Source organism: Alosa alosa, chromosome 13 (assembly GCF_017589495.1).
Source record: "Alosa alosa isolate M-15738 ecotype Scorff River chromosome 13, AALO_Geno_1.1, whole genome shotgun sequence".
Classification (NCBI taxonomy): domain Eukaryota; kingdom Metazoa; phylum Chordata; class Actinopteri; order Clupeiformes; family Clupeidae; genus Alosa; species Alosa alosa.
The window spans coordinates 31,273,971-31,284,391 of NC_063201.1; the positions used below are offsets into that span (position 1 = coordinate 31,273,971).

A 10,421-nucleotide genomic window follows, 5' to 3' on the forward strand; every position below is an offset into this window, starting at 1 on the left:
TTCGACTAATTAAAAGCAGACACGTCTGGCCCGCCGAACGGGACTTTAATGAAAACAAAATGTCTGCGGCTGCGAGGCACTTCCAGCGGCTGGGTGGAAAAAGAGCGCCTGGCCACTCGGAGAAGAGCTGACGTGTCGAGACTGCCGCGCACGCTCAGCCTGTTTACAGTTTACACCCCCGACACTGGGCAGAGGCCTGGCCAGCAGCCCACGGGAGTGGAAAAGCCCTCGTCACGGCAACGCACGCTCATTATGAAATCACCGCCGCCATGGCTACCTGGGGCGCTGAAGTCGATGGTGAAGTTGGGATCCTGGGCAGCTCGCTTCTTATTGGCTAGCAGGATGAGGCTCTTGCAGAGGGGCGTGGTGGCGTTGGAATACAGTCCTGGAGTCAAGTAGCCAACCAGCATTGGCCATAACACCTACAGAGACCCATAAAAAAACAATAAAATGGCAAAGGTTAATCATCTGGAAATAAGTAGTTTTTGTGAACAAATTACATGACAAACTCTGCATTCCCACCATATAGGAGTGCATGAGGAACAGAATTTATGAGGGTTTTATCTTAAAGTTTCTCTCATCTCCTTGAAAAAAAAGAATCCAATAACACACCCTATAAAATGAACTGCTACCATCATTCTCTGCTAGAGAGAGTGCAACAAACATGGGATATTTTAGCAGCTTGTAAAACGTGTGAGGAGACATCTTGGCAACAGCGGCGCGGTATGTGTTGGTGTTGGGAGAGCGGCTGGAAAAAGGGCTCATATCTCCTGACTGCTGCTGTACTTGGCCACCGCGGCGCCGTGTGCCCAGGGCTTCCTGAGCTCATCCATTACGGCGTGAGCAAGCGAGCGCTGAGCCTGCGCTGAGCCTGCTCTGAGCCTGCGCCGGAGCTGTGGGAAAGCTGAGCCGTCTTCCCCGGCCGGCGTGACGGGAGGCCGACCCACGGGGGAGAGATGAGGACATCTGGCCATAGTGGCCGATTTACAACGGATCCGTCTTCAGATGCTGCTTTTGTTTCACGCTCCTCAGACTGAAGCCGTGATCTCCAGAGTGCAGTGCAAAAGCACACAGGCTCCTACAGCAGTGTCAGCGACTTAGAGACAGATTGGCAGGGAAGGAAGTCACATGCAAATATGCCAGTTCCATTGGTTTTGCATGTTCAAGCACATTCATTTGGTGGCTTAAACCCATATACTGTAGGCCTACCAAACCTCTGCACTGCTCTTACACTGCTTTAACAAGCCATGAAAATCAGACATTTCCGTTTAGGAACTGGCTTTGATCTGTGAAATTAGGATTGTGGGTCCATTCCTCAAGTAGTAGAGCTATGGCAACTTCTACCACTTTTGAAGCTGAAAAATAGGATTTCTGTGTGTGTGTGTTTGTGTGTGTGTGTGTGTGTGTAGGAGTGTGGAGAGAGGATGACTTACATCAGTCAGGCGTCCCACTGTGGTGGTGAACAGGTGCAGAGTGTTGTCACACATGCTTCGCAAGGCCTCATTGGTCACCTCCTCGGGGTCTGTGGGACGCTGTCCACGCTACAGACGAAAGGAGGTCAGAGGTCAAACAGACACATTCCTGATTATGGCTGGAATTCTCCCAGGTGAGGGGGAAACAGACTCACATAGTACGTGTCTGGGAGAGCGCAGTGCTGGACGATGAAGCGCACTAGCAGATCTCCCCCGTCCAGCTCCAGGTAGCCATGGTGAGCCATGGCACTGATCACTTGGACAACCATCTTCTTCACCTAAGACGGGATTAACACACACACACACACACACACACACACACACACACACACACACACACACACACACACAAGAATTATAAACACATAGTTGAACTTTCTCCTATCCATAAAGACATACTGTAAACCAACACGTGTATCGTAACACCCCCATTTATCACCACTTTTGTTCAGAAATTCTAGAACAACGATGTTTTTTAACACTTCAGAATAACATTTACTAAATGAACCTTACATTTTTCAGTAGCCATAGATGTGTAGATTTGAACAAAATCTGGTTTGGTTCTTAACGGGAGCATTTACTGCCTGAAACATCCGATTTTGTTTACCACGCTCAGAGTTATAGTGCTGGCCTGATGGGTCGCCTATTTATACCGTTTCAACAGCACATGAACGGTTAGACCGAGAATTCTCGTCATGAAATTAAAATTCCACTGGAGCTCCAAGCAGTTGTGTACACGCAGCCTTACAACACTGTTTACAGCTCTTTGAGTCACGGTAAAATGTCATTTTTGGTACATAGCTAATTTAGATACACCTATGGTGTGGGTGGTTGCGTTTCTTTAGGAGTAGGAGTGGTTTGTATAGAAATGGATATTAAGTGACACATACACGCAAGACGGTGGAAATACGGGACCGACGGTAATAGGGGGAGTTCCGATACACATCTTAAGTTACTAAACATAAAGTACTACATTGCAATCTTACACCAACACTCCACACATATAAACAAGGTGCTTTGTGACTTGTACAAAGGAACAAAACAAAGGAACATCCCTCTCAAGGGACGAAGCCATCATATCACTGGTCTTGGTCAATATCAATGGTCTTTACAATTCTGTTCACCCACAACATTAGATTAGGTTCTGCATTATGCTAGAGCAGTGGAACTAGAAGAAGCTATTCAGAAAAGAAAAGTCTTCAAAGACACAAATAACAATACCTGATTTCTTAGTAATGAAAAGCAGAAAGGCATAATAAGCAGCTGTTGCTGGAAGACTACGACAAATAAAACAATTAATGTCCAGCATCACTGTGGCTAAACTGATGTAAGACAGTGTGCAGAACTGGACCTGGACTTGCATTACCTTATTGCTGTGGTCAGCCAGGGGCTGGCGGATGCTTGCCAGGATGAGCAGCTTCTTGCTTTCCATGATGGATGCTGCGGGAAGAAGGTAAATCACCACTGACAACGTGCATCATCATAGACACAGACACAGACACACACAAACTGAATCTAAAGCTGACCTACAAAGAGAGACAGTGGACTTCAAACACATCTAAAATACTAAAAAGTCTAAATATGGAGGATATGAGCCCATGTCCGAATGACTCAGCAGATGGAGCAGGAAGGCCTCAGCCGTGGCAGTGAGGAGATGGCAGCGTTGTGGTGCCTGTGGCTCTTACTGGAGGAGTTGATGAGGTGTCTGAGGACCGCCAGAGAACCCACACGGTTCCTCTCGTTGCTGTTCTCCAGTTTCTGCAGAACAAACACCAGCAGCCTGTCAGGGAAGGTGTTGGCTGGAATACAAGGAAGAGGAAAGAGGAAATCAGAGACATCAGACATGTTGGGAATGGGACATCTCACATAGCATGTCCTCTACAAGCTATCCATCAAGTCATTTGTGATGTTTTTGTCATACAGCAGACTTTTAAATCCAAAGAAGAATGCGACACTTCTCAATATTTCTATGCTTTCTCTCCATCTTGCCTCAGGTGTTTCTGATATTTGTTCAACTTTTCACAGGGCCAGAGGCAAAGAAAAAAGAAAGAGTGAAAATCCTGCTTTCATCCTGCAGTCAAGAGTTACATCACTGTTGCAAGTCCGGAACATTCATTTTTCTCACCGACTAGAACTAAATTTCACAACATCAAACAGTACAGTAGCTCTGGGTTAGAACCACAGCACCAAAAACACTTGGGTGTAAATGTGTTAGCGAACCAGAGCTGCCAGCTGGAAGTGGACTGTTTTTTACTGAAGGCACGTGAAGTCTGTGTCACCTGAGAGTAAACATGCATTACTCCAGTGGGCCACGGGCGGCTGACTGTGTGTCCAGACTACCGAGGCCTAACTCAATCCCCATCACATGACGGCCGGATTACTGGCCCGGTCAAATGATTGTGATTGAGAACACTGGAGGGCCTCATCCAAAAGGTGCTAAACAGAGACGTGAAGATGAAGACATGTGTCCCCGGGTCAGTGCCTACCTAGAATACTGAAGCATCGTAAGATCTCGTTGTGGTTCTTCACAGTAGGAGGGTTGCTGTAGTCCATGGGTGCACAAATCTAGAATGGGAGAGATTAGTGCAGAATTAGGGGACCGAGATGCTTTCATTCATAAACTGTACAAGAGGATAAGTTGGAACCCCTTCATGACTTCTACAGAAGTCTGGCATGGCTGTTCTCCACCTATTGTATGTTCTGAGCCCTTTAGCCCATCAGATACACCTCTAAAGGGAAGGCTCTAAACTCTAACAGGAACCTCTCTGCCCAGTTGATGGCCTACACAGGTATACAGGCTTATATCAATGCAGCTTTTCAACAGTCCACTTTCACTATGTCAATATGCAGTACAATATACATTTTTAGCAATATTCAATACATATCTAATTCCAGTAAATTATATGACATAATTGATAAATACTGAGGTGTTGCACATATAGAATGGTCTCATCAGTACAACAGAACAATGCATAACAGTTTGACTGACAGACAAGTGCAGTTTAAAAGTAAGGGGACACTGCAGTGATATCCACTGAGGTGGTGGGGCGGTGAGGCTCTACCAGGTGGAGTGTGATAGCATTGGTGATGTATACTCTACCTGCTGGTGCAGAGCCTGAAGCAGACTGTCCAGCTGAGTCTCCAACACCCGGCTCCCCATGCTCACAGAAGCATCTAGAATCTGGCACAGACTCTGAAAGGACACAATACACCCCATTTCAGGTTTTTAGCTACACACAGGAAATGTTTTATTCCTTGTGCTACTGGTTGAGGACACAGCGGTCAATCAACAGCCTTGTTTTATCAATATAACACCACATGGTGTAGGATACAACAACAATGCACACCAGGGCAGGGGACAGACGCAAGACGTGCCTCATGTTGTATCCGTGACAGGCCCTCTTGCACAGTACAACATGCCCTGTCTGTAGCCCAGAACTGCTAAACACAACAACATAACTCCCCAACCATGGATCCTGCACAGCAGGATACAACAGCAACAAATGTGCCTTAGTGAGCATTTAACCAAAGTTTTCAAACATTAACACATTAACCAACAAGTCTATACGTCAGCAAGGGGCAGCTACAACTTAAAGTAATCTGTCCTGTTCCAGACCAAATATGAACAGACTGAAGTGTTTGAAGCAAATGCAGCGTGTGCATAACGTACATCATTAACACTGCACTTCTCATGCACTGTGAACTGAAATGAAACTACTATATAAGATTACAGAGTTTCACAAAATGAAAGCATCCATGTGAAGCCTCATGAGGCCTACCTTGCTGATGATGTAATGCTCGGGGTTCTTCTTGTAGAGAGAGAGGATTGTGGGTAGGAGTTTGGGCAACTGCTCCTCCAGCTTATCATGTGCCATCAGGTGGCTCATAGGCCCCAGAGCTTCCGCCACAGTCAGACGCAGCTGGGGTGCACAGCACGACACACAACACAGTCAGGTCTCCACTTAGTAACACAAAATCAGTTAAACTGGGCTTATCTGTGAGGCTGATGCAACATACTTCACATCCTCAATAATCTAGAGTGTTGCTCTGGCCACACTGTGGCTTTGAGTTATGCACGAAACAAGGGGGCCACTCCCACTCCTAACACTATGTTAAACAGGGATGCAAACAGGTAACGGGTAAAAAAGGTGAGAGTGCGTGGAGAGTTCCATACCAGTTTGAGTCTGGGCCTAACCCACTCCCCATCTTCCTCCCTTATTCATTCATTCTCATCTCTTCACTGTCCTATGATATAAAATCTAAAAGGCCCGGAAATATAACTAAAAAGATGAGAACATTGTGTGGAAAGATAAAACTGTCCACAACTGGGTGGTACTCATTCCCTTTGCTGATTAATTGGTCAGGAGTGAGATGATAATGAATGGAGACCAGTCAAATCTTAGCAGCTTTATCCAGCATGGACAGAGCAGGACAGTGGACACCACTTAACCAATGTACATAACCAATGGCTGTGTTGATGGTGTCCATATTAAACGACACAGATGTGTATTTTCATTCAAATTGAGTAAACAACTGCATTAAAATCTGTTGTTCTTCTGTTTACAAGAACAATATGTTTGCTGTACTTCCAAAAGGATTCAGTAGGAACTTACTGTATAACTTACATTTAATTTCACCACTGGTTACATCCCTTGGAAATTGAAAGTGGACTAAGAGTGTCCAGAGCATTTGTGAATTGAGGCCTAATTCGAGGTAGAGTAGGGTTGGCAGAATATGAGTGGGTAAACAAAGCAGTCGTCTGCTTCTAGTTCTCTTCCTCTACAATGCTTGAATGATGCAACTCTGGTTACTCATCGATGTACAACATGTACACAGTTTTAAGGGTGATCTAATTGAAAGTGAATACTCCCATGCTATCATTATTCCTCTATTTTAAATTCAGTCTAAAACTCCAGGAGGATCTTTAATATGAAGCAGTCGGAGCTAATTCTAGACACTGCAGAGAGACTTCTTCAGAGAGGGAGATCAGGGGCCAGACGGCATTCCGTGACTTCTATTTGAACAAAAGAACAGCCCTTGAGCACAAACTGGATTAGCTCTAATTGGTGCTGTGCTCTCCCTGGTTAAGTGTACCTTGGAATCGCGGCTCTGGAGCCAGTTGGAGAAGAGGATGTCATAGGAGGCGTAGATCTCGCTGGAGAAGGTGTCCTTGCGCACTGTGGGATCCGGGGCCTTGTCCAAGTTGGCGAGGTATTCCAGAATGCTCTCACTGAAGTGCGAGAGTGCTGCGGCAGAGGGAGAGAAGGAACAGATTCACCACAGTGAGTCACAGTGCACAACGCAACACTGTCCTAACATGGCCAAAGACACAATTTTTTTTTATTCTTTTTTAGAAAAACAAAGGCAACACCAACCAATAACTGAATAAACTCATGGTGGCCCTAGCAACCTTGAAATAAATATTATCAAGTTCACTCACCAGAGGAGAACACCCACTTCATATTGTCTTGTTTAGCCATGCCCAGCATTGGCAGCATAGTCCCCAGAATGGCATTGAGGAAGGGAACCATTCCATAAACTACAAACAAATATATATTTATATTTTAGTGCACATTAAATATACATTTTAAGCATTCTGTTTTAAACAGATCTCACATAGTGCACACTGTAGCTCTTTTTAGATTCTTACAGCTCTAACTACTAAAAACTAAGACATATAACTAAGATATATATAAACATATAAGGGATTCTTTATATTCTATATATGGGAGTGGATGCAGTTAATTATTTATGCAACATTTACTCAACACTGAGCATGACACCTAAAGTAAATACATTTTTCAGAGCACCGTGTCAACAAAATAGGTTACAAAAACATGTTTATTGTGTTACCCTGCTTTTGAAAGCAAACTATTACAAAAGACGTGTTGCATATCTCACCATTAGAATCAGAGAGACTGGCTAATGTTTGGACCACAAAGAAATGCGGTAGGACCCCTGGCTGGAACTTGCTTAGGATCTCCTCCATTATGTCATTAATGTGTTTGTTACCAACTGCAACCAGTATGTTGCTAGCTGCCTGCTGCCAATCTGGAACCACCTCCTGAAAAAAGGAAATATTGCACAGTTCAGAAAAACATCTTAACCTTCTTACTGTATAATGTAATGTATAATTAGAATAGTATGATATTATGACAATTAATGTTCAGAGGCCTTGTTTTGCATAGATCATTCCATAAGCAAATCTGTTATTCACAACCACCAAAAGCTTTCATAGTGGGGTTGCCTCACCTTTGACCTTGTCATTTCATCTGAGGCCAGAGAAATTACGCTCTTGATTTTAGGGTAACTGATCTCATCGATCTTGCTTTTCACCACAAGCTCAATAGTCTGCAGTATGACAACTCTATGTCCAACAATCAGCTGCAAAGGGAAAAGGGAGAAGGGAGCAAATCGTGTCATTCAGGTGAAACTGGCTTTGGGATCTTGCGTCACTCTGAAGGGTTTGCAAAGTCAAAAACACTGGGATTCAAACATTAGTCACACAGCTTTATTACATGCTTAGTCTTGTTAGCATCATAAGTTAGGCCTACCACTTCCTCCAGAGCAGCACTGTGCAATACTAGAAGTGTAACAGTAATTTTTGGGGTAGTAAGTCTAGTACTACCCCTAACATTCACTAACAATATTGCTGATGCTCAACACATTTAATCAGGAATAGTATTTTGAAAAGGTGTCAAATGTTTTTTTGGCTTTAATGAACTAAACTGACATATGGTCTGCCGCTTAATATGTTTGTGTGGAAACTCAAATTTGGTACATGGTCCACACGCAAAAATGCCTGCTGTTGATTAACAGTTTAAACATTTGATTTGGTACATATCTGTATTGACCTAATGTCCTGGACCTAAATGGAATATGTTTACCTTTACACCCCTATGCAATACCACAGAAAAAAGCAGATAATCTGAGGTTTTCATCATCAGAGCAACAGCGTGACAGCAATATCACTGGAAGCTGGTCCTCCCGCTGCCTGATTTCCTGTTTTGAACTGATACACGCCAGCGCTCACATGATGCCATGTGACATCATCATGAAAACCACAAGATCACCATGACAAGAGAGAACAGGGTAAGGTATCTCCCCTGCCAACAGTTTATCACACTGGGATCAATCAATTACAGAAGACACAGCTTGTCTATACAGATAGATAGATAGATACTTTATTGATCCCCAGGGGAAATTCAATTCTATACGTGTATAGGAGAGGACCAGTGCTTACACAGCAGTGTCTACAGGTCTTATGATATGATAAAGATGTCAATCATACAATGGGCTCCACATAAACTCTGCACATATGGGCTACACACATTGTACAATCATGTACAGGTCCTTATAAGAATTCCTGTCAACAAGAAAACAGCATTCCTTTCTAACCACTGGTAGCAGTGACTGACCTTAGGATGCTTCACTAGGTAGTCCTGGCACATGGAGAGGACCCTCTCTGGCTGCTGGCTGCCCAGAGTTAGTATGGACTTCCGCACCTGCTCCTGCACTAATGAGTCTTTGTCATTAGCGGCGTCCAGCAATGCCAGGGTCACCTCTGGGCAAGACAAACACAGACAGAAAAGTTAGAGCTTCAACCAGCCTTCACCTGTAGGCTACCTGTAGTTTAACTTCACTTTGTTCTCAACCCTAATGTTAAAATGCAATGGTACTATAAACAAGGGGTGTGTCATCTGTGGATGATAACTTCTGAAGGTGACATACTTTACACACAAGACCTATGACTCAGGAACATATAATTTCGTGCTGTTACATGCACAATGGGTTCCTGTCAGAGAAGCACTGTAACATCATAGGTCTACTCACGGTCCACATCCAAGTCCTCCATTTGGCCTGATGAAAGGCTAACGGTGGCGAATTAGGAATGCATCGAGGAATGACGTTCCAGAACCGTCCCCTCTTCTGTTAACCTCCCTGTGTAAATAAGAACGTCCAGGTGCGGTGTTTGTCACGGGGTATGCGTGCATTTCACTTTCAGCCACCTTGACATATCGAGTTTCTTATCACCCAAAACACTATCAGGCAACATTTGCATGATAACTGCGACGCATTTCATAAATTACATCTAACAAGAATATAAATGAGAGACTATTGGATACCCGGCTGTGTTATCACTGTCTGCAAGCTACTATAGCTCCCTGGTCGGAAGAAAGGATAGGTTAGCTTACTGCACTTCCTTGTTAAAAGACTATGCACTGACGTTAACTTGCATGTGCTGCTGCTGACAACTGCTAGCTCTAGCTAAACAGCCGTCAAGCTTTGGTGTCTGTTAACTGTTAGCAGCTAACTTAGCCTATTTTCCCTAGCTTTAAGAACACGACACTCTCCTTACAACCTATACGATTCAACGAATGCAGGACCTATAACATATTCAACCCAAGATAAGCTTGTCTGGTTAAATTTACCGTTTTAGTGTGTAGCTAGCTCTCCTCTCCTAGAAGGTGCTACACGAAGTTAATCCGATCCCTGCAGGCCAGTCAGTCTCAAAGGCAAAATGATGAAGACGGCAACATTCAGAAGGTTACGGGAGTGTCATTAATGTTTCTGTACAGTAATGCTATTTCTCAATCGTTATGGTGAAACCGCTGTCATGTAGTGTATGACTGCACAAAACAGTGCAGGTAAACACGCCTAATCATGTGCTTCTACTCAGCGAGAGCGTATCATAGCCGAGTGGGCGTGCCAGACAGACCAGTCCTCCAAACATCAACCAGGAAGATACTTAGTGTAGGTATACAGACTGTTAGGGAGAGTCTACTCTGATGGGTCGAGAAGTCCTGCATCAACAGTTTATCAGTTTACCACTGAATTGTGATGATTGTCACAATCACATAACCTTCTTTTGAGAACTTTAGGCTATGCCAATCAAAACAAAATCCAAATCCATGACATTTTTAATTTCGCCTTCGTCAACTAGGCCTG

General features: G+C 44.1%; 1 protein-coding gene across 2 annotated transcripts in view; it reads right to left on the reverse strand.

The window, feature by feature from the left end:
• The window catches only part of mroh1 (maestro heat-like repeat family member 1), a 28,480-nt gene extending 18,350 nt beyond the window's left edge, over nt 1–10,130 (reverse strand). For both annotated transcript variants that reach the window (XM_048260850.1, XM_048260849.1), the window contains exons 1-15: nt 9,905–10,130; nt 9,306–9,413; nt 8,891–9,036; nt 7,725–7,856; nt 7,374–7,536; nt 6,913–7,011; nt 6,567–6,718; nt 5,252–5,392; nt 4,573–4,665; nt 3,959–4,037; nt 3,158–3,271; nt 2,839–2,912; nt 1,628–1,750; nt 1,434–1,541; nt 278–422 (exon numbers count right to left, since the gene is read on the reverse strand). In XM_048260850.1, the coding sequence (XP_048116807.1) occupies nt 278–422; nt 1,434–1,541; nt 1,628–1,750; nt 2,839–2,912; nt 3,158–3,271; nt 3,959–4,037; nt 4,573–4,665; nt 5,252–5,392; nt 6,567–6,718; nt 6,913–7,011; nt 7,374–7,536; nt 7,725–7,856; nt 8,891–9,036; nt 9,306–9,327 (1,591 nt within the window). In that variant the 5' untranslated portion in view covers nt 9,328–9,413; nt 9,905–10,130. The remainder of the gene's footprint in view (nt 1–277; nt 423–1,433; nt 1,542–1,627; nt 1,751–2,838; nt 2,913–3,157; nt 3,272–3,958; nt 4,038–4,572; nt 4,666–5,251; nt 5,393–6,566; nt 6,719–6,912; nt 7,012–7,373; nt 7,537–7,724; nt 7,857–8,890; nt 9,037–9,305; nt 9,414–9,904) is intronic.
• Nucleotides 10,131–10,421: the final 291 nt, after the last annotated feature.